Raw genomic sequence first — 24820 nt, 5'->3', positions numbered from 1 at the left:
TTAACCTTTGAACCATCTCTCCAGCCCTCAGTGTCTTTTTCAAACAATTTTTCATATCACTTGACAACACTTTGGACATACTGTGGCAATAGTGACAGTAAAGTAGATGGTATTAAAGAGAATTACCTTGAAACACTCAGTTCTAATCCAGAATAGAGAGAGGTCTATTTTGTTTTTCTCACAAACCTTTGCATTCTACTCTTGCAGATGACTACAATTGCAAAGCTCATTTTGACATCTAGTAACAGGGCAATAGTATTTGCCCACCACCTGTGGACATTCCACATGCAAGTCTATCCCTCAACAAGATTCTGTACATAACAATAAAGAAACTCGTGAGCAAGAGCTAGAAACCAGACTAGAAGTACAAGGTGGATGAACTCATTGAGCAAGGATCCATGAGGTAACAGGTAGCTAAACATTGTGGACAGTATCACAAAAGTTGCAAAATAGCAAATCCTCCAAAAAGCAGATTCAAGAGAATCAAACAGAAATGCTGTCGTGTGCCTTGTTTCCCATTTGAGAAAATGCAAACTAGTGTATTCCTTAGCATTGCATGATAAAATAATTACCTTCCCCATATAAAACATCTTTAAAAAGAAACAACTGAGCTAGATGAATGGTTCAGTGGTTAGGGGTGATTGTTATCCTTGCAAGGGACTCAGGTTCAGTATCCACTACCCACATGGTGGCTCCCAGCGCACATATGGTTCTTCCCACCTAACTTTTGGAGGATCTGATGCCATGTTCTGGCCTGATGGGCACTGTATGCGCATGACACATATACATACAAGTCAGCCAAAGCACTCGTACACATAAAAATAAAACAAATGTCTAAAAGAAAACAAAAATATAATAACACAATCATGGATTTGAGTGAAAGAGAGGCTATTCCCCTACAAAGTCTCACTAATTTGTAAAATTATGTATAATTTTAAAGAACAAACTACCTATCCCTGCCTATTATTATTATTTAGCATAGATTTTTGAAGGTACTACCAACTATCAAATGACTTAGAAATAAACAGCTAACACACATAGGTAGGTGGGTGAAGAGGAACATCTCTGGAAGTCACTTTATATAAAAACTTTAGGTGACCCCTTCTGCCTGGTTACTCTCAACCTATTGAGCTGAGATTACTGGCAATAACATTTTCCTTATATGTCACAGAAAACAACTCTAGATTTGCTCTTCTCTTTCTTCTACATGTGTACTTTATATGGCCATATAAGAAGTACACAAGGTCACTGGATAAACAAAAAGTGATTTTTTTCCTAAGTAAATCAAAATACAATAAAGTAACAGCAAGTCTTTTTTTTAACCTTAGTAAATACAGTCTCCTCTAGAGGAGTGTTATCATTAATTACCACTTATTTGTTAGAAAATAGTGACTATAAATCAATTCAAGGTCTCTAGACTCTCTGAATATTAATGAAGATTTCCTCTAACAAAGGCAATCTGTGGGAGCATGTAGGTTAAAAAGGCCAGCGTCAGAGTAAAATAATATTCTCTATTCACAATAAGGTCAGATGGAGTTTAGTCAGTCCCCTGACAGTTTCCTTTCAACGGGGAAACAAGCTCAAATTGGAAAACTGAAGGATGGCTTCTTTTAGATGTACGGTAATTACAATTTGTCCATGATGTCATGAAACAACTCAGCTATGTTATGTCTTTAAGCTAAAAGTAGCGTATGATGTTGATGACAGCGGGGTGGAAAAGTCACGAGGAATAACTTGCTGTCAGTGTGCATCTGCAGGCCGCATTTTGTGATTACTGCCAGAAGATGGGGAAGGGTTCCTCTTAGTGGGGACACTAAAGCTGAGTCAGTGACAAACGGTATAAAATATCTTAATATCTCAAGAAAAATAGGCAAATGCTCACCCTCTGTCTGGAGGAAGGAACATGAAGTGAAAACTCCTCAGGCTTCAATCATCCTTGTCATTCTTTATATTAAAAATGGACTCCCCCACCCCAACCTTTCTTCAGTCCGGGAATTGCCATTCCCTATAACTATTGCACTCTTTCTGTTGCACAAGACTTGCAATTTGCTATAACAATGAAATTTGTCTGCATTTTAACTGTTGTCATTATTGTTGAAATGGTACAACATATACTTTAAAAAGTAGATGTTTTAATGGAAAATATTCAAAGCTCAGCTTGGATTAGGTGAAGAAATGATAGACTTTTATCAAATGTATCAAAAAAATGAGATGGGCTGATGTCCGGCTAGAAGGGGAAATGTATTATGAAGCAAACACAGTGACCTCTTAACAGCTGTGAATGTAGGAAGCTGTGGAGGCTTACTGTAAAAATTTTCAACTTTCCTAAGCTTATAGAGTTCCCTAATAAGTTTCTGGAGGTGGCAGAGAGAAGCAATCCTACTTGAAAGCTATTTAAAACGGTGAGAAACAGCCAACCCCCACAAAATGGTTCTGCAAAAAACAGACTAGGCAAGGTTTGCTGCTTATGTTTGTTAAGAGGGAAAAGGTCACCACAACTTTTCTTCTTTTGACCCCCAGGAAAGAAAAAGGTGCTGACTTCATATTGAGGGACAAAGCAGGTAGAAAAGTGGGCTTATTACAAATTTTACACTAAAGTTTTTCTGGTTGAAAATATGATATTTAACTTCTTGCCATACAGGACACCTTCATTTTTTCCCTATACTTTGGATTACCTAAATGTCCTTTTTGGCAATACCCACTTAATATGAATCAACAAGAAAGTATTCAATAGAATCTAAGAAGTCATTAAAAATAACTAGTATATTGAAAATTTTGCTGACCTATTCCATGTTGTGTGTATAAAGTATGTATGACATGTATCATAAGTCTTTCAATACATACAGCTTCCTGAAGAGGTATGAACAAGACATGCTCATGTCTGAAGTTCTATCAGCGACTTTCTGGCAGTCATTTTGGACATATTACACACCTGCATTGCATAAAACAGGAAGTGTAACAGAAAGAAATTTCTTGACTACTAGTGAATCCATACGAGCTATAAATATGCACTTACTCTGAACCTACTATGGACATGCACAATGCTAAGCCTAGAGAATAAGATAGAAATAGAAAAAGCTACTGACTTCATGAAATTATTTTCACAAAGAAAATGACAAGTTTAATTATTTATATTTTTCATTGAAAATCCGTTCAATATGTGGTTTTCTGTCTCCCACCTCCTCACAGGTCCTTCCTGCCAACCCCTACCTCCGCCCACCTCCATGCCTTCTTTCTCTCCTTAGAAAACAAATAGGCAAATAAAAAAGCAAACAAAACCAAATTTTAAAAAGTGGAAAAGCACATGAAACACACAGACAGAAAAACAAAATCCATAACACAAAATTTGAAACCGTGGTATACAAATCAAAAGACTAGCAAGATTTTAAAAAATGTCCAAGCAAAGCAATTTGAGACACACATCCACAATTACACCATTTGCTTTGTACTTGCCATCGACTGCTTGTCATGGTGCCTATGCACACAGGCAATTGTAAACAGACTCAGCTCATTTATAGACATAGGATTGCAATAGAGGAGACTCCTTTGCTTAGAGGCTTAGAGACCCGTGGGGAGAGTGTGGGAGTATAAAGGATGAACAGTGGTGAGCTAGGCTGAAGATAGAAGACAGGATTCCATGCTGAGGTGACAGCAAGGTGCACACAGCTACAAGATTTGAATGCATAGCTACAGGTAGGTCAATGTCACTGAAGAAAAGCCCCTGGTACACAGTATGTAGGGAGGCTAGGGAGGCAGGCACTGAACACCCCATAGAGGTATGCAAAGGGGCATAAGATTTCTCTTGGCCACGCTTACACAGCACTTCCAAATAGTGATGGTGGTTAAGTGTGGATATAATCACAAAGTACCTCTGAAACACAGCCAACAACTAAACATCAAGAAAAAAAAAAGATTTCTCTTGGCTTTCCAAAGAATTTTAGAGAGGGGATGCCATTTTAAGGTTGTATCTTTACTAGAACTTCTTGGCTCCCGTGAGAATAAATTTGAAGGGGACAAGATGGCTAGATAACAGAGTACTAGAACGAAGACCCGAACCACCACAGTGATAGTAAGTGTGGTTTCTGAGAAGGTGCAGACATGGTACTGCATGTAGGGTGACTAATATCTGGCTTGGTTGAATGTCAGCCTTGTCCCAACCAATGTACACGATACAGAGAAAAACGCCAAGCATGATGCATTCAGCTCTGGATGTGTTGAACTGGATAGTTTTCGGGGTTATCTGGGGTTTGATTCCCAGAATTAACATGGTGGTTTATAAACAATCTGTAACTCCAGTTCCAGTGATTCTGATGTCCTCTTCTGACCTCCATGAGCACCGGGAACACACAAGGCACACACACACACATGCAGGCAACAAACATTCACACATACACAAGAATTTCTAAAAAAAAATCTAAATAGAATTTCCAAAAGTATATCCCTAATGTTTAATTATATTTAGGAACATTTTTAAAATGCTTATCTGCTATTAGCATGTCTTAGTTGGTGTCACTCAAAATCTTTTGCTTAATTTTTCATGTTGAGCTGTTTATTTTTTTACTGCATTTAACAATTCATTACATTTTAATTCATCTTTAGTATATTATTAGGGTGTGTGTGGAAGGGGGTACAGGACTTCGGAGGGCAAGGGATAACTGTGGAGCTGTTTTTCTTCCACCTTTAATTGGGTTCCAGGGACCAAACCAGGTTGTCATACATGGAACAAGTTCCTTACCAGCTGAGCAGTCTTGCTGCCCCTGCTTTACTCTCTCTCTCTCTCTCCCTTTTTTTTTTTTTTGGTTGTTGTTGTTTTTTGTTTTTTGCTTTGTTTTCCATAATTCCGTTGTCAGATTTCTGGTTTGCAAACACTTTTCTCTCGGTGTTTGACTTTCATCTTTTAAGGGAGATTTCGTTTTATTAAAGGACTTTTTTTTCCTCTCTCTACTATGTCTTTGATGTCATACCTAAGAAATCTTTCCCAGACAGGTCAGATTTTTTCCCCCTGTGTTTTCTTTTCATTTTTAGGTCTTTCCATTTGTACCCATGATTTATTTTAACGTGTGTGTGTGTGTGTGTGTGTGTGTGTGTGTGTGTTTTAAAATGGTGCAAAGAATAAATCGATGTAGAGGGACTAGGGAAAACCAGCTCGGAAGGCCTTACTGGATGAAGAGGTCAGAGACCCTTTGGAGGAAAAAGGCCAGGCTTAGGAAAGCTGGGCTAGGCAAGCGGGCATACTGCACCGAAGCCATCAGGAAAAATCTGAACAGCCAGTACTGCGTACCAAGACAAGCAATGAAACTGTCTTTCCAACTTGGATGAAGGTACCAGTGAACTGAAGAAGGGCATCTTCCGTCCAAACTTTTCCCTTAGTGGAACTGATTGTAACCAACCAGTCCCTTTACGAGAATCTCGGCAACAACAGCTGAGAGGTCTGAAGCACCTTTTATTCTTTCTGTTGTGCACGCCACCACCCCTCCGCCATGACAGCACTTTCTTTGATAAAACTGCCCTTTAGTTAGCATACTAAGTAATGGGCTTCATTATGACATTTTTCATCCGTGTATGTCACCACACTTAGTCATCCCTTGAGCACTCCTAAAAGGTCACTCTCGACCGAGGGTGACTAAGGCAGATCCCTGGGGGGCATTCCAGCATCAGATGCTGGGGACAAACCCCTGGAAGGAGTCGCGGCCCTCCCCGGCGGGAACTTACAACCTCACTCTAAAGGGCTTGTCTGTCAACCTGTCCCCTCCCTAGGGTGACCGCTGGTTAACCTACAGCCGATCCAAAGAGCCGGGATTCAAATGTGGGCAAAGGCGGGGTCTGCTAGGGAAGTCCCTCTGGTGGTCCCTGCGAGCCTGCGTCCGCAGGGCTTTTGGGAGCCACCGCCATTGGGCGGGACGCCCGTGGGGATGCGGCAGCCCCGGCTGGCCCGCAGCGTGGGCACGCCGGCTCCTTTCCAGACGCGCAGCTGCGCGCGTCCCTGACCTTCGACCCCTGCCCCAGAGTCCACAGGTCAGTCCCGGCCCCGGCGGGAAGCTAAGGCTGTCTCCGCGAGCCGCCTGCCTCCTCCCCTCCTGCCCGTCGTAAAGTGCTGCAAAGGGCCCTGCGCTTTACGGCGCCGTAGGTGAGGCCCGGAAGGTCTGTCTCCCCTGGGCACGTGGTTTTGGGTCTGCTCTTACGGACGGGCTGCAGGGAGACTTTGAGGGGCGTGAGCGAAGCACCCACGGGTCCCTAAGCGGGTAATTGGATCCAGCTTTGCTTGAGACAGTCATTCCAGTCGTTTCTAAGAGCGTGCATGATGTAAGGGTCTCGGGCGTGCCGTGTGGTGTCCCTGGAGCAACGTTGGTTTTTATCTTCATCCCTACACGTTAGGGTCCCCCGGTGTTAGCTGACGGTTTTGTTGTTGTTCCCTTCGTCCTGCAGTCTCCCCGTCCCTGGATTTCGAAATGCTCTACCTGATCGGCCTGGGCCTGGGAGATGCCAAGGACATCACAGTCAAGGGCCTGGAAGTTGTGAGACGCTGCAGTCGAGTATATCTGGAAGCCTACACCTCAGTCCTGACTGTAGGGAAGGAAGCCCTGGTACGTGATTAAAGTCCCCGGGCGCCTGGGGAAGAAAACCAGCAGTCATCCTATTCTCGTACACCAGACTGCACAGAGTCTAAGCGTCTGGGTTTTTTTTTTTTTAGGACCTTTGAAACACATACCCTGGGTCTGGAGACAACAGAAAGCGCACTCATACACTAGTAACACAGTGACTTGGGACATGAACCGGTGGTTTGCCCTGTTTTACAAGTCTAATTTTTGTATGGCATTCTCCAGTAAGTTAAAAAAAAAAAGAAAGAAAGTGTACACTCTTGAGGATAGTTATCAAAATCCGTCATTTCATGAGCTAGCCAAGAAATCCTCTCTGTGTTGAGTGCTAATGAGGTGCTGATGCCTTAATGAGTTGGTTATACAGTCAGCAAGCAATCTGAAAGCTCCCTCCTTTGAAGTATTTCCACTGGGAACCGCAGTGATCTCCTTTCTGTCTGCAACATATCCAAAGAGATCTTACTCATAATCTCCCAGGAAGGCTGGCATTCCCACATGTGTATGTAGAGTGAGCCCGAGACTAAATATCCACAGGATTTATTAGTGTGTTATATACCTAGAGCAGGCTCTCATTAAGGGTAAATACGTAAATAATAAATAGGAGCAGAAGGGTCAGTTTCTGGTTGATTGGCAAACTCAGAGTGGAACATATATTGAGATAAAGGACTGATGGGTGTGTTGTCAGAGGAGGGGAAGGGTGTTTTTAAATTGTCAAAATGTGAGCCACAGAATTTCTGGTCATTCCTCTCAGACTCATAGCCCAGAGAATTGGGAAGTTTGCAGAGTTACTTGAAGACTAAATTAAGGCTTGTTCTTGAATTGGCCATGCATTAGAATAAAAATAATGTCTAATGTCCAGCTTTGACTTGCTGGCCACACGTGCTAGTTTTTACTCTTAAGATGACAGAATTGGGTCTCTGGTCAGTTATCTAAAACCATTTGAGAGAACAGGCAGGTTAATAGAATAAGGTGTTGGACAATGGCTTAGAGGAAAATTGGGATATAGCTTGTTTTTGCCTTGTGACATGTCCTTGGACAATTCTTTTACTTTTAGTTTCTTACTGTATAAACTGAGGCCAAAAGTGTCTGCATCCTAGGCTGTTAGAACAGTGCCCAGCACAAAAGTTTTTGGACATTTTAGTTGCTGGTGGACACACTTCCAAACTTCTGTCTTCATTTGTCAAAGAGAAACAACCAACTGGAAGGCATATAGTGTTTTATTACCGTGCATGTGAAAATGCTTTATAAATAAGTTAGGAATGCTAGTAAAGTCTTAATTTTTTTCAAGACTTTTTTTGTCCCCCCAAGCCTATGTGGAGTTATTATAGAGTGACAATCAGAGGTTTGGTCTGACCTTACTTGTAAGTAAATTATTTGTATCTTCTTAAGGTGCTAGAATACTTGTTATTTCATAGTAATAAGTGCTAATATTTATAGGACATTTATTTTGCTCTGTTTTATTTATTTTCTTTCCAGTTCGAAGAATTGAACGCAGGGTCTCTCATGTGCTCCACGAGCTCTCTTATCACAGAGCTATAATACCCAGCCCCCTGTTGCTACTGTTCACATTTCATAGGCACACAAATGTTCCAAAACTTGTCCGATATCATACAGATAGTGACATGGGCAAGATACAAACTAAAGCAGCTCTGGGTTGAGAACTACTGCTCCAGACTTTCATACTGTCTCTCTGCAGTCTTAGCAATGGATAATAACTACACAAGTATATAACTTTAGGAATCACTAACGGAGAAGCTACATTAAGCAAAGTAGCTTGGCTTGGATTCTGCTCTATTATAAAGTTCTTAGAGTAATCTCTTCATGTCCTCCTTCAGGTTCTTAGTTCCTATTCTTCCTTGAGCAGTTTATCCCAGGGTACTGTCATTCCCTAAGTCAATCATTTGTAAGTTGTGCCTTATATTTCTAGTAAAACTGTAGAGCCTCTTTCTCTTCTATCACATTCTTCTGTGGTTCCTTTACCCCCCCCCCATTTCTTGTTAAAACAAACTGATTTTTAGAAATCGTTAACTTGTACCTATGTAACTAAATGAAGTCGGTTTCAACTACATATGATTATATCATAGTGAAAAAATAATTTTGTTTTCTGTAATGAACATATGCTTTCTACTTAGTAGGTCAACCTGTCAAGATTTTATAATAGGCACATACAGGTGTTGCTAAACAAATTCCAAGTTAGACTATTCCATTAATCACTGTTGTTTTCAAATGGCCAAATGGTAGTGCTATTAATATAGTCTCCAAAAGAAATATAAAGACAGCAAACTGGGGAAAGTATTAGTTTTGGTTCCTTTAGGCAGTTTCTGGTGATATATTAAATCTTACATGCTCATTGGTTGAATGCATCTGTGTATTATATAAAGTTGCATAAGCAACATAGTCTTTGTTACAAGTGGTTCATGGTTCTGTCTGCATTATATTTAAGAAAACTTAATGAAAGGCTTAAGTAGGAATTATTAAAAAAAAAGTAGAAGAAGCTATAGTATATCTAGAAATAACTGAAGAGGTTTTATCTAAACCAGCACTCTGGAAACCTATGATAGAAATCTGTCTCTGGAACCCACATGGTGAAAGGAGAGAGCCAACTCCCTCCAGTTGCCCTCTGACCTCCACATGTACTGATAGCATGACATTGGTGGCATGTGGCTTCTTGGTCATTTTCAGGAAACGTTAGTTCAGTAAAGATCATATTTTGCCTTGGTGTCTGGTTTTCTGGTTCCTAAAGTCAAAGTTAAACATGTCAAGATTAATGATTAAGAAAAAAGCACACAGTAAGAGTGAAAATAAAGAACGCATTTTTAAAAATCTGTGTATGCAGTGTTATTAAAAGCCTATGAAACAATTTTCTTAGCTGTAGTTGTTTTCCCATTGAGTAACAGATTTATAAGTATTAGGAAATGATGACCACATTTGGAATTATAGCATTTGTCTTAGAATTCTTAATAATTTGTTTATGAATTTCCTTATTTGACAAATATTGGATATTACTGTTTGCACTGTAGCAGTCCCTGTAACTTAATAGCTTAGACTTCTCAATATGAAGGAATAAATTTATTTATGCATCCTCTTCCATTTTTGAATTGCATAGGAATTCAGGTATAAGATTCATGACTTAATATACTATCTTTAAACAGTGTCATGTGACCACTAGTTCACTGGCTCACTCTTCTGGGCTTGTTCTCTAGAATTGAACTTCAGGAGATTAACTGACAAAGCAGCTTGAATGGAAACGTCCTGTGTATTTAAATTCATTTATTTTCCTATAATTATGTAGGATTGTTCATTTTTGTTTTTAAACAGCTAAATTGTAGTTTTCTGTCATTTCCTATTGATGAGGGCTTTTATTTCAGCCAGGGTACAACAAATGCTCTTATAGAAATTGGGTGAAACATCTACACTGCCACGTATCGTTATTGTTAATACATTCCATATTTTCATGTTTAAGGAATAGGGCTCATGAATACATATTCTCTGTTCATTCTTTGGTGTTCTGCCTGGTCTATTAGACACACATTTAGAGACCTCAGATGTTAAGAGGTCTGCTTTCTCTAGGGATATGATGATAGACCCGAAGACAGAGTTTAATTGCATCATGATATGGAGTTCTGGCTCACTGATGAGGTGTACTGAATGATCTGTGTTTGGATGGTTGCCAAGATTTGCACCTAGGTCTAGACAAAAGTGGTTCTTCAGTGTATGTGTGTGTTAAAAGCTCACCTGCTGTCTGTCATGTTGATATTCTGATATCCTACTTAAATCTCTAGGAAGAGTTTTATGGAAGAAAACTGATTCTTGCCGACAGAGAAGAAGTGGAACAAGAAGCAGATAATATTTTTAAGGATGCCGATGTCAGCGATGTTGCATTCCTTGTGGTTGGTGATCCATTTGGGTAAGTGAAAATGGACATTGTGAGTTTTATTTATCAGCAATGATTATTCTGTTTGAAACTTTCCTCATTTGGTCCTGATAAGTTTATCTGAGTTCTATCTAAAATTTTGTATTTAAATTTTTTTGTTTGAATATTAATTGAAAATCCACATGATAAAGATGTCATTATAAGTATTACTACCTTAACAAGTGTCAACACTAACTCTTTTATGCTTTTTTTGTACAAGGTCATACAAGACATCAGATACCTTTAACTAGTGTGTCAATGAATAAGGCACTATGCTATCAAAAGTCAGGGTCAGGTCTGCCATTTGCTTTGATAATTGCAAGCATCTTTGGCTTCTTTTGTTCTAGGCACCTCCCCTTCTTTTTTAATAATCTAATATTTGGCAATAATGCTGTCACTTACTTGCCTTGAATTTATCATTTATCAAATCTCTGATTTCAATGTCTTATCCCCATTGGGAACACTGCTCTTCCTCATTACCAAGAAGATGGGTTTCCACTTGTCTAGTCAAGCATCATCAATCTCTAGTGTCAAGCCAAACACAAGAGTTCTTTGTCTACAGCTGGTGACCCAAGATTTATGTCACAGATTTGAGGAACATAAGGACAATTAAATCACCCATCAAGGATATTTCTCAAAGCAATGGAGTTACATGTGTATGTGTCTGTCATAAAGAAAATAATTTATGTTAGCATGCAGGGCCAGAGAGTCTGTATCATTATTATATTTGATTGCAAAATTATATTGGGTAATCACTCAGTATAAAATACTTAAATTGGTTTAGCTCCTGCCTGACATTGTTTTCTGTAAAATTAAGGCTTCCTCAGATTTCATGGTACCTTTGTTTTTCTTCTTAGCAATAGGATAGGAAAATGAAATAGGAAAATAAAAAAGATCTTACCAGCAAATGTCTCCCTTTATATAGAATTTTCTCACTAGCACACTGACTCCATCTAAAACGTGTGTCTTCTATAGGCAAACTCCCACCCAGACCTCCCAATATGGTGGCACTTCAGTTCTTACAGTCACCTGGTGAGCAGTCTTTGGCACTGACAGATGTTATACAATACAATTGCTGCTCAAAATGAGGCTTCTAGATTGGTACAAGTCCACAGACTTTTGCTAGTCCAGATGAAATAAGTAAAGAAATTGAGAGCAAGCATTAGAAACTAGTATAGCCATTTAAAAAGTCAAATTTGTTAACTAGTGAATATAATTTAAATAATGGAGTTTACTCCTTATATTGTCTTATTTCATATTTTATTTTCAAATAGTTAATTTTTATATTTTAGAAAACTTACGAGTTTATAATAAAAAAAAGTTTTCACCATATTTTGCCGGGCGGTGGTGGCGCACGCCTTTAATCCCAGCACTCGGGAGGCAGAGGCAGGCGGATCTCTGTGAGTTTGAGGCCAGTTGGTCTAGGACAGCCTCCAAAACAATACAGAGAAACCCTGTCTCGAAAAAAAAAAACCAAAAAAAAAAAGTTTTCACCATATTTTGAGGAATAGTATAATTGGCTATTTATTTATTGGCCAGTTTTTTCCTTTCCTTTTTAATTTTTACTTTTAATACCATTATTTTAACTAGGTTAATTTATTCTATCTCCTTTACCTGGCCTGTATACAGATTATATAGACTTTTAACTCATTACCCATGTTATGGCCAAGTTTGTAAACCACAACAATTTAGTAGCCTCAGCTGAGAACTTTAGAAGCCCCATTGATAGCCAGATATTTAAAACCTGCCAACCTTCAAGTCTGTGTCTTGCCATTCTTGTATTGAGAACACACTCATACCAATCAACTCATTCCATCATTGTTTTCAACTTCCACACTTTAGTTCAAGCTCCCTCTCCACCTTTATCTGTCGGAGGCATCCACATCTGTCAACTCACACCTCTCCATGCTGTTGTCTTTTGTCGCTCCAGTCTGAAGATGTAGCTCCACTTGACAGGTGGAGATTATTGTTGATGCTTGTTTCAGTTAGCTTATGGAGCGGCGATTGGTGTTCGGCTTATGGAACTGTGACTGCTGTATCAGTTAGCTTACGGAGCTGTGATTGCCATGTCAGTTATTTTATGGAGCTGGGATTGAATTCCCTGAGCGGACGAGTTATGAGAGGAATGATTTAGTATAGTTACTGGTTTCAGGGGTTCAGATGGGTTGCTTGACCCCATGCACTACCATCACGGCAGAGGTAGCTTGTGATGGAGGAGATTCTTCATCCATGCCAGACAGGAAGCTGAAAGAGAAAGAGACAGATGCAGGAAGGGGCCAGAGACAAGATGCCCCCAAGAACCTATCCCTAGCGATCTGCCTTCAGGTAGGTCCTACCTCCTGAAGCGTTCAGACCGTCTCAGACAGCACCATCTGGGTAACAAGACACAGTATATGAGTCTTGGTGGGGGTGGGGGGAAGGGAGTACTTGATACTTAGATCCTCACTGTGTTAACTTTCACAGAGTTCCTAACAACATTTAAAATAACTGTGTCTAGCCGGGCGGTGGTGGCACACGCCTTTAATCCCAGCACTCGGGAGGCAGAGGCAGGCGGATCTCTGAGTTCGAGGCTGGGCTGGACCGACAGCCTCGAAAACAATACAGAGAAACCCTGTCTCGTAAAAACCAAATATAAAATAAAATAAAATAACTGTGTCTTTACTATTCTTGTGGATACGTACAGTGTCCTTCATGTCTCTACTATTCCTGTGGATATGTATAGTGTCTTTAACTCTTTAATTTCATTCATAATACTTGGCACACAGTTGCTGCTAATTAAATATTAATTGAAGAACTTTGCGATAGTTTACCTAAAATCAGCAAAGGAAGACAAGTCTTTTTTTTTTTACCCCCGAGACAGGGTTTCTCTGTATTGTTTTGGAGGCTGTCCTGGAACTCGCTCTGTAGACCAGGCTGGCCTCGAACTCACAGAGATCCTCCTGCCTCTGCCTCCCGAGTGCTGGGATTAAAGGCATGTGCCACACAATGCCCGGCTCGACAAGTCTGTTTTGAACTGGCAGTTATCTCTTCACTCAGTACCTTTCATACGTTTCACAGAAAAAAAAAAATAAAGTTTGTGAAGTCTGTGAAGTGTGGAGAGAGGCAGAGGGAGACTTACTTACGTAAAGGCACATGGAAGAGCCATGTTTTGAAGTTTATACTTAAGTGACTGAAATGGGTTAGCAGGCAGATCATTCCAAGTAGAGCAGACAGAAAGAGCATGATGGGTATGAGAAGGAGTTATAAAGGGAGTCAGGAGCCATCCATCTTTAAGGCTTGGAGGGACAGGGAATCCTATTTGAAGTACAGTGGCAAACTTGGAGGGTTTTTAAGCAAAAAAAATCACAATTCTTCCCGATATAAAAACTGCTTGACTTGCTTGGTGTGAGTGGACTTTAGACAGGTGTTTCTGATGGCAGAAAGGAAAGAATGGTGTAGATAATCTTAGAAGGAAGATAGAGAATGGATGTGGTAGACATGAAAAGAGGAAGGAACTCTTGACTTATGGACTGGTTCTAGAATCAGGAGACTGGATCATTCTGGCTGTGGAGTCATTGGTATGTGGGTGGTATTTAAAGCCAGAGGAATGGATAGCATCACCCCAGGAGAGAGACAGCCTAGGAACAAATAAAGCCCTAGAAAAGAGGAGAGGGGAACGCAAGAGGATGTCGTTACGGAAGGCGGAAAGACTCTCAAGTGTGAGTAGGTAATTGGTGTTCATGAGTGTTGAATCTGGAGAAGAGATGGTAGGACGGGCAGTGGAGAGGAGCCGGGAACTCCGTGTACAGAAAACAATGCAGAGAGAGTGACTTGATGCAGTTGGCCTCCCTGCTAAACTTCTGTGACTTTCTGCCTTCGTTCTTTAGTCTCTGCGTTCTCCCGGCTGCTTTTGTGACTGCTCTCCTGGCACAGAGTCCTACAGTGGTACATTTCTTACAAGTGGTTGCAGTATTACCCCATGAACTTGCTCAGCTATATAGGCTTTGTTTGCGTTATTTTGGTTTGGATTGACACAATCTCCTGTAATATAAGCTAGCATTGAAATCTCAGTGTTCTAAACTAGACTTGACTTCCTAGTCCTCCTGCCTCGACCTCCCAGGTGATACCTATTTGCTAATTGTAGATTTGTTGGGCCTGCTTTACTGGTTTTCTCCCCCTTTGAAACTGTAATGATAATTAATTTGCACTATCTCAGTGCTTGACTGTCACCAGCCTTGTGCTAGATTCAAGTTTAAGTGCTGCAGCTGTCTGATTACTGCTGGATTCCTGCTGGGATGCGGTTGGAAATCTAATTAATTAAATAATTTTGTTTGTTTCTGAGGTCTTATTTTTGTTTTTAAAGTGAGGTCTCATTACATTGCCCAGACTGGCCTTGAATTCCTAGGTTCATGTGATCCTCCTGCCTCGGCTTTCTAAGTCACAGACTGAGACTGCTGGCACATAACTAGACTCAAATTTTTTCTCACTAGTCAGGCCATAAAGATGAAGAAGTTGAATGAGTTGATGAATCCAGGGAAAACAGAAAATGACAAAAAGTCTCCTGTTTAATTTTAAGTATCTTCCTACTTGAATAAAATATAGATTTGACTGGTGAAATGGGTTAGGTGGTAAGATGTTTTCTGTGTAAGCCTGGTGCCCGGAGTCTGAGCCCCAGGATCCACACAGAGTGGGAGTAGAGAACTCACTCCACTGTTTTCCTACCTCCACATTTATGCATGATATGTGTTCATGCATGTGCATTCGTGCAAAATATTATGCACACAAAACTTAATGATAAAAGTTTAAAACTATGAAAAGAAGTTAAGATGTACAGTCTTGAATTCTTTTTTTCCAGTAATTTTTCAACTGTGGTAAAATATACGTAACATAAAATTCAGTTTAATATACACAGATCACTGAATTTAAGAACATACATAGTATTGTACCCCCATTATCATTATTCATCACTGCCCTCCATAGTTTTACATCCTTCATGGAGATAATTAAAAATCACAAACTCCCTACTTCCCTTTTATCTGGTTTATTGAAAGGGAAGTAGAAGTTAACCACAGGGAGGTTGTACTGGTTCTAAATGGTATAGCATCAGTTCCCTGGCTTAGCCATACGGCAGATGAGAGTATCAGGCAACCTGTCCCTTACTGTCTATAGAAGGAGTAGCATTAAGGACTTTCTAATAGTGCTTCTGTTTCATTATTCATTTTGTGTTTTTAACATACATTGTAACTAAATAAACATATACTGAATCTGTAATTTTTATTTTCATGCCATGTACTTTTTCCAAAAAAAGTACATACAGATGTACCTTTATTTACTTGTCTTTTTTGTGTCATTCCTTGCAATGTCTTTGACCAGCATTTGGCACCAAATAACTCTCCAATACATGCCATCAGTATCATTAGTCTGTTCTATTCTCCAATACAAATGCAACTGTTGGTTTCTCTAACATGTATAAAGCTTGTTATACAGATGTGTCCTGACATACAGTTCCTTGTCTCTTCTTCTCCATGGTTTGCACTGTCTCTTTGTGATAGATTATCTCAAATAAGGTTTTAAGATCTAAGTAAAGATCTGTAGGTACAGACATTTTCTAGCATATAAAGCAGCTTCCAAATGGGTTTTCAACTTCCAATGCTTCTAATAGCTCTTGAAGGTATGATTTCACTGTGCGTCTTGAAGCAGCAAACTTCCAGGCTCCAGTCACCCCTGCTCCCCCTGTCATGGCAGCACTGCTACGGTTGCCTTCATGTTCTTCCAGCAATTAAACCATTTTGCATCTTTTCTCTTGAAATTGCCTTTAAAAGAATTCCAGATAACAAGTGTGCTATTAAAGCAAAAATTCTTCACTATTTCTGATTAGGTAACTCCGTTCCTGCATTTGGAAATAGTAAACTTATGTGTATGTTGTTTGGTCTGGTTATTTCAAATGAGTTTGTGATGATAATAAAATTTTAAGCCTGGTTTTCTTTTCATCTGTTTAAGTAACTCATCCATAAAGCTGTTTAAATTTAAAAAATAGCACCCTAATTAAATAACTAATTTACTTTTCCTTGAAGTTAAATGTTAGGTAGGAAGATTCTGTTCAAGGTAGTATTAAAAACATTCCTTCCATCTACCATTCTTGTTATTTTTTTAAACACTTACTCTAAATCAAATTGCTGATAATTTTTCATACTCCTTATATTTTCTGTGTGTGATTAAAAACAGGCTTCCCTAGTGGGCATGTTTTAATCTGTAGCTGGCTGCCTCATGGGGTGTAAGCCCTTGATCTTCCTACTTGGTATGCATTGACCAGTTGACAGATTCTGCTTATTGTAAGGAGTTTCTCAAACATGCTAATGTTGCTTTCCCCAGTAGGGCTTAGCATTTTTATCAAGATGAAAAGAACCTTTAGTAATGCCATTCTAAATTGATGTGAGATTACATGTCATAGTGTTCAATTTATATTTACATATATTCTTTTCTTCCCCAGCCTACCTAGTTATTATCACATTTTCAGAAGAGGGAAGTTAATAGTCAGAACCTGCAAAGGATACACACACACACACACACACACACACACACACACACACACATATCACTAAGTATATACAGAAGTAGCTGGACTGAAAGCAGCTATAAATAGAAAGACTGTACACAGATGTAAACTCCAAATAGAATTCTTTCAGGCAGAATTTTAATAGATTGAAGGGCCAACAGGCTATGTCCTATTTCATCTTCAGATTTAGACTATAAAAACAAATCCAAATAGGGCAGAAGTAAAGAATTTGGTTGTACCACTGAACTGTAAAGGAGAAAATTCATCAAAGTGCCCCCCACGTATTGTGGAAACTAGTCTTAATGCGCAAAACTGGATATAAGGTTAATTGTTACCAGAGCCTGGGAATAGTGCTGGGGAAGGAGCTAAGTTAGGTGGTTACTGGGTCCAGGAGAAGGCTGAAACAGGAGTAATTCTAATGATTATAACATAGGCACTGTGGTTGGTGGCAGCTGAGTATTTTGCAGTAAATAGGAAGGAGAGAAGACTCTTGGATATTTGGAACACAAGGAAATGACGAATGTCTGAGGTGCTAAGTCTTTTTAATCATACTCATGTATAGATGTACATATTGAAATGCCTATTGTATTCATTAATAACGGCTAAATTTTCTTAAAACTCATCTAAAGAAACCCTGAGACAAGAATGAAATTGCTGAGTTTACAAACTACAGATGTCTTTAGCAGCTATCAGGACACAGCCCGCTCCTTTCTTCAGTCAGTGTCAGTGTTGTAGTTGGAGTGACATCTTGTGAGGGATGTGGGTAGACGTACACTGCATCCCTAAAAAGCCCAAATAAAAGACCTCTGCAGGTGCCTAGTAGGATTTGAGGAAGAACTGTTGACTCTTTGATGTGAATTCATGAGCTAGAAGATTAGTGCCATTCACTTAACTGAACCTGTTTTCTCACTACAGGGCTACAACACACAGCGATCTTATTCTGAGAGCAACAAAGTTGGGAATCCCTTATCAAGTTATTCACAATGCCTCCATAATGAATGCTGTAGGCTGCTGTGGTTTACAGGTAATGTTCTATTTTCCTGTAAGCTACAAGTATTCATACAGGAGCCATAAAACTCTTGAAATATATGCTGGTTTGGCTTTTTTTACTGCTTTCCTATAATTTATGTTTTTCTTTCTTGTAACCTTTTCTTTCAACAGGCCATGTACATTTAGTTACAGATGATTTTAACTTTTTATTATCTCATACATACATACATAAAAAAGGAAAGAATAAGCAAATTACACTAAGTATTCCTAAATGGCCTTTTATTTTTTCAGTGACTTCATCAGTGCGGTTGAGCCTGAGTTTCCCACACAGCATCCCTTTCTCTTTCACAGAGAGTGTGTGATGCTGTGTTTCTTAAATGAATTCAGAGCTGTAAGCCAGTGATGAAGGCAGTAAGGCCATGGTACAAGTGCTGGTGTATAAAGTCCATTACTCTTACCTCCAACAATTGTGGCTCAGAGAGCTTGAAAGAGTGCTCTATAGAAGTTTCTAAGATGTTCTCTTAAGCTATTGGAACCCACTGTCCAAGTGTGATATATGTTATGATCTTGACACTCGCATAGTTCTTGGCAGCTGTGATCCCTGCATGGGCAACAGTGCTTTTTCAGACACTGCTTGTGAAGACATATTCCAAGTCTCTATATCTTAATAGGAAAAAGAGATGCACCTTAGAATCCATGCAATAAGACCTTCCCTGGTCTACCTTGCTGAAATCCATCACTTACGGATAGATTTTTTTAAAAGATACATTTGGTACCATGAGCCAGTTCAGTAAGTGTAAAAGAGCTTGCCTTCAAGTTTCACAGCCTGCGTTTGCACTCTGGAAGCCACATAGTGCAAGGACAGCTGGCTCCTGCAAGTTGTCATCTGACCTCCTTGTGCATGCTGTGTCATGCCCCCTCTCAAATAGATTAACTTTTAAAAAATAAGATATGGTAAAGCCAGCCCTTTGTTACTTAGGAAGAATAGCTTAGTTTCATCGACTAATATTGGCCATCCAGTATGAATTTTAGTTTGTTTGTGAAGAGTCAGACAGAAGTGTACATGGTCATTTTGCAGGACTTTTCCCTTACTCTTAGTTATTATTTTGCATTGCATTAGGTGTTTGCATCCCTTTTGTCTAAGATGTATACTTTAAAACAACTCTTAGAATAGCCAGTGTAGCGCAGGTGCTATGTAACTAGCTGTGTTGTATTGTTTAGGGATGGACAAGAAAAAGTAGTACATATTAATAACAGAAACAGTCCCCCCAAGGCCCCAAATACTTTTGCTCCATGTTTAGTGACATTCATTGAATTAGAAGCATAGATATGGCGGGTCCACTATGAATACATGGCATATTTTTAATTAAATGCATACATATCATGTATAATGCAAGCTCTTCAGTTGAATTCCTTTCCTTTTTGGACTTTTTCTCTTTACTATTTTATTTGGACTCCATTTGTGGAAGATACTGTAACCCGAACAACTGACTATCAAGACTGTTCATCAGACCTACCTCAAGGGCGTGTGAGTGCTGAGTCTTGCCAGGAAACTTTCTGAGAATAGTAGCTTTGGAATGGGGCGTGAGAATCCACATCTGTCTGTCTGTCATCTCTCTGTCCTATCCTATCTGTTTTTAAGTCAAAATATATCATCTCCCTTCTTTTTCTCTCCAACCCCATCATATACCCCTCATTTTTAGTGTGTATGTGTGTGGGGGCAGTGAGTTCACGTGGATGCCACATAAGCAAGAAGGTATTGAATCCCCTGGAACTGTGAATTGCACTTGTGAACTGCCTGACCGGATGCTGGGAATTGAACTTACTTCCTCTGGAAGAGCAATACACACTTAACTCTGGAGCCATCTCTTGAACTTCAAGAGGATTTACATTTTTACAAGCAGTCGGTGCTGTAGCAGCTGTAGGTACGAGGTCATGCCTTCAGAACTATCAACACAAGCAAGTAATAGTCTTAGAAAATGAACATACTTCATTGTCTCCTTTAGCTTGTCAGGACTGAAAGAGCAGATGTTTATTACCAGAGATACCCCTGGCAGATGGAGGATGTTAGTAGGCTCCGCCTCATGTTCTCTTACCTAAATTTTAAAGGGAAGTAGGCTTCCCTTTTGGAAGGTGTCCTGTCTTCTCAGAATGCTTTGCCATGATTTTAGAAACAGGCATCAAAATGTTGAAACAGGCCTGCTTTAAGTGCTGTGGAAGACCTGGGCAAAACATGCCTTCTCTCATCTTTGTCTTCAAGCTTAGCTGCTGCAGATGTCTAAGAGTAGGTGGGCACTGTATTTTACTCTCGGTGTGTCACCCCCATGTTCTCTAAAGAGCTTGCAAGGACAGTTCAGAATTAAGCACTCAGTAGTCTCCTTAACTTGGTAGTTTATTGATAGCCAATTCTTGTGGATTGGTGTTATTGATGGCAAGTAGCTGTAAAACTTAACACTTCTACGCATGCATACAAACACATAACCTGCCATGCACAGTCTAATAGAGGTGGGCCATATCATTCTGTACCGGAAGTCTCATCCTTACTGAAAATTTCCACTTGAAACATAGTTTACTAGACTAGAGGCTTGCAAGTTAAATGTCTTTAAGACAAACATGCTTCATTCATTCAATAAATACTTTATATCTACTTGATGTTTGCTTGGTAACTTTGGATGCAGTCATAACTTTTCTTCAAGGAGCTTGTGGATAATTGTATACTTTTCTCATCCTTATGAAACACTTCCACTTTCTCTGACTGTTGCTTTAATGACCCTGAGTGTTGCCATGTCTTGTTGTTGTTGTTTTAATGGATTTTCAGGACAGGGTTACTCTGTGTAACAGTCCTAGCTGTCCTGGAACTCGCTCTGTAGACCAGGCTGGCCTCAAACTCACAGAGATCTGCCTGCCTCTGCCTCCGAGTGCCGGGATTAAAGATGTGCTCCACCAACACCTGGCTCTAATTTTTATTTATTTTTATTGTCCTTCAATGTCTTAAATTTTCTTTTTTAAGTTTGTGTGTGTTGGGAGGGGTGTGTGTATGCCACAGCAAATGCATGTAGGACATAGGGCAGCTTATACAGTAGGTTCTCTCCTTTTACCATGTGCTTCTCAGGGTACAAAGTCCAGCCACTAGGCTTGGAGGCAGCTGTCCTTGCCCTCTGAGCCATATTGCTGGCCCTTGTTTTACTTTTCTAAGGCATGGCCTAATTGCATAGTCCAGGCTGGCTTTGAACTTGCGTCTCTCTACTTGAGTCTCCCAAGTGCTGGCGTCACATGTACCGTCACATCTACCTCTACCCATTATTTTGGAGCACTGATTCATCATCCTCCCCATTCAGTAGTTTCTTTCTAAACTGTGGGCCTCCCTGTGCCATTCTTCCACTTAAACTCGGTAATGCCTCTCGTATACAGAATGTTTGTGTTCAGATTTTTACTATTAGTTCTGTAGTTTACTCATCTTTATGCCTTCTGTTGTATTTACCACAGCATCATAAAAATAATCTGTTTGCAATAGATACTTTGAGTTAAATTGCTTAGTTCTCTTCCCCCTTCTAAATTGGATATTGTCTTTGAAGTAATATGCTTTAAAACATAATTCATTTTTATTTATTTCATAAGTGGATTCCCAATTATATGTGAGAACATAGGTTTTTGTTTGTTTGTTTTTTGAGACAGGGTTTCTCTGTGTAGCCCTGGCTGTCTTGCAACTCACTCTGTAGACCAGGCTGGCCTAGAGCTCACAGAGATCTGCCTGCCTCTTCCTCCCAAGTGCTGCAATTAAGGGCCTGTGCCACCACTGCCCGACTAGAATCAAGTTTTACAGAGTACCTGTACTGGGCTGACAAGATGGCTCCAGGATAAAAGGGCTTGCTATGAGTCCTCATGACCTCAGTTCAATGCCCTGAATCTCTATATAGAAAGAACCAACTTCTACAGGTTGTCTTTTGCATGTGTGCATGTGTCTATATAGACACTAAGTACATGGATAAATGTAAAAATGGTGTTTGTACTTATGAAAGGAAGGAAATGTTGGTGGCAGTGAGATGACTTAGGAGATTGGTGGGGTCACTCAGACAAGTGGTGTCAGGGCCTCAAAGCAAGCAGTAGGGGCATAATTGAGTGGCTAGTTTCTGAGTTCTGCAGCTGGAGTTGATAGGAATAGGTGCTTGGTAGGATGTCAGAAATGTGAGGTGCGGAGGCATATGCTTGCTCTTTCTCATAATGTAGTTCTTCCCTCCCATCCTTTCCAAGCTCACTCCTGCACTTTCATCCTTTCTATCTCTAGTTCCAGCTTGTAGTTTTGTCTTTCAGAAGACACTTCCGGGTGTTTTTTCTCTGAGTGTAGAAAGGGCTGAACTCTCAGAATAGGTGGGGTCCATAGGTTGTATTGACAAGAACTATTTAATGCCTGTGTGTCTCTCTCATGCATCTTCCTCCTCTGCCTCAATCTTTAGTGCCTTGCAAAATGGCTTGGTGGGTGGTGTTTCAGCTGAAGATTTTTGTTTTTCTTATTTTTCTTTAATAAAACATGGTCCAGTACCAAGTTAGATGGGCTGTTTTCTCTCTAAATTATTCCAGATGAAAGCTGAACAGATCTGTGTTTCCCCTAAGATTTCTGAGAAAACAGCTGCTTTTGTAGTTTTCAAACTTAGGTTTGAAGCACTAACAATGTCAGATTTGAATAATATTGTCGGGAAGAATGGTCGTAGCTCACAGGCTAGAGTTGTAAGACAGCCCAGTGTTTAGGCTTCTGCAACCTCAGTTCTTGTCACTGAGATTTGCTGGTTTCTTTTTGCAATTTACTGGTGATGAAGTCCTTTGGTTGTGAAATGCAGAGAGCTGGTCCTTCTGTTCTTTGAGATACTGACATCTCAGTGGTGACACTGTTTGCATAATGTTTCAGCATACATTGCAGAAGCTTGCACCCTTGCCACAGGAGAGGCTGTAGTTATAAATCAGGGTCCTAGAGGGCAGTGCCTGTGTGAGGTTTCTTTAGTCTCCCAATTGGGCAGTTCAGTCTTTCACACAGAACATTTCTGTTAGCTTAGATGTGACTAGCATCTCAATTCTCTTTTTAAGGCTTCATCACTCTATTTGAATGAAGAACTTCCTTGCTTCTATGATTTTTTATTTACATGTTTCTTAAAATAATCAGACTCTTACATACTTATGCATAAATGGAAATAATAGTTTTCCGTGAAGGTTTTCATGGAATAATGTGTGTTTCAAGTTTGATGGGAAGTCACAAACCCCATTTAAAATGTATAGTTGAACTTATCCATTTTAAATGTAGTTTTGCATATTTGGTTCTTCTTGGCTGTAGCTAATAAAGAGAGCAGTTGGATCCTGTCAGGATGCAGCAGTTTCGACATTTTCATCTAATTGTCATGCACATCATTGCGTCATATATTGGGCCCTCACAGTGTATGAGGCACGACTAGGTACTCAGTATGCCCTTGGTCGTTTGTTCAGTCCTTAAAGCTGCTCCCTCCTTACACTCACTGTGCAGGATGTGCTTGCAGGTCAGAGGATATTTGCCTTGTCCATGACCAGGCAGCTAACCAGAACCACTGCTGTGAGACCAGAGCCTTTGTCAGCTCTGTGAGCTCTCAGCTGTTTCAGCAGGGCCAGAGGCCCATTTGCTTATCACTTTAACCCTGTGCGCAGAATAATGCCTGGCACAGAGGTGATTGACATTCATTATTTGGTAGTAAATTTGCTTCTCATAGGACAGCAACTATAACAACTCCTCTGTAGAGTTAGGGCCTCTCCCTTGAAGTTCATCCTGGGGAATGTAGTCTAAGAATCCTATCCTAGAACTCCAACTGTATTTTTGACAGAGAAATCTTGTTACACATAGCAGGAAGATACATGACTGGATACTTGGAGCAACGCGGTTTTTGTACACTGTCTTGTGAACAGGTTGCAAAACAGTAGTTTCTCTTTGGGGATGCTTTGTTCCGGTACCTTTCAAATGGGCTTGGAGGGTAAAGCTCCTTGACAGGTGAATTGGAGTCTAGTGTTTTAGGGTTGTGATGAACCATCCTTTTAGGTGAATTGGAGTCTAGCATTGTAGGGTGTTGATGACCCATCCTTTTAGGGCTCAGAGTTGCTGTGACTGTTCAGGGTTTTAAGACCTGAGTATACAAAGCCCGAGAAGTATTAGCTGCTCTAGAGAAGTAAGGAGGAATGTTCCCCCCCATTCCCCACCTTTTCTTGTTTCCTTCCTGTCTGCTTCCTGGCACCTTTTGTCACAGCTTCTGAAACGGGAGAGAGGAGGACAAAAGCGTCACTGTAGGAAACAGCATCCCCGGTGCCCACTTGAGACCTGTCTCTTTGTTTTCAAAGAAAGTAAAATGACTTTCTAATCTGTGATATGTTACTAGATGTGGCTTTTCGGTGTCTATATATTCCTGATTCCTTACAAGTTGTATCAAACTGTTTAACTTGAAGAATTAAATCATTCTATAACATTAGCATTGTGTTTTACTATAGTATGTTTTGGGAAACATATCTTTTGTACAGTACCTTTACAAAAACTATTATAATATTAGCATGTAACTTCAGCATGTGAATAATTTTTACATGTCACTTGATCCCCACAGTTGGGGACAGGATAAGAGGGTATTGACACTTTTCCTGCACAGCTAGCAGGTTACAGAGTCAACCTCCAAAACTCCACTGATCCTTACATAAGCTGTAGAACAGGGCTGCGGTAGACTAGTACAGCAAGGTCAGTCTAAGAGTCACACTTCTTCCTTGTGATAGGGAGATGAGGTGGACCAC

At 40.0% G+C, this 24820-nt stretch overlaps 1 protein-coding gene across 5 annotated transcripts in view; it reads left to right on the top strand.

Moving 5' to 3' along the window:
• The first annotated feature begins 5712 nt into the window (after window positions 1-5712).
• Dph5 (diphthamide biosynthesis 5) overlaps window positions 5713-24820 on the top strand; it is a 30924-nt gene continuing 11816 nt past the window's right edge. Inside the window, exons 1-4 of one of the 5 annotated variants that reach the window (XM_040751997.1) lie at window positions 5713-6015; window positions 6427-6584; window positions 10379-10503; window positions 17960-18068. In XM_040751997.1, coding sequence (XP_040607931.1) covers window positions 6450-6584; window positions 10379-10503; window positions 17960-18068 — 369 coding nt within the window. In that variant the 5' untranslated portion in view covers window positions 5713-6015; window positions 6427-6449. Of the gene's footprint in view, window positions 6304-6426; window positions 6585-10378; window positions 10504-17959; window positions 18069-24820 lie in introns of all 5 variants that reach the window. The other 4 variants (XM_040751995.1, XM_040751996.1, XM_040751994.1 and 1 more) reach the window with 4 other exon arrangements.

The sequence above is a fragment of the Mesocricetus auratus genome, unplaced genomic scaffold, assembly GCF_017639785.1.
Source record: "Mesocricetus auratus isolate SY011 unplaced genomic scaffold, BCM_Maur_2.0 Super-Scaffold_100009, whole genome shotgun sequence".
NCBI classification, from domain to species: Eukaryota; Metazoa; Chordata; class Mammalia; order Rodentia; family Cricetidae; genus Mesocricetus; species Mesocricetus auratus.
This window is presented reverse-complemented; position numbering and strand designations above follow the sequence as displayed.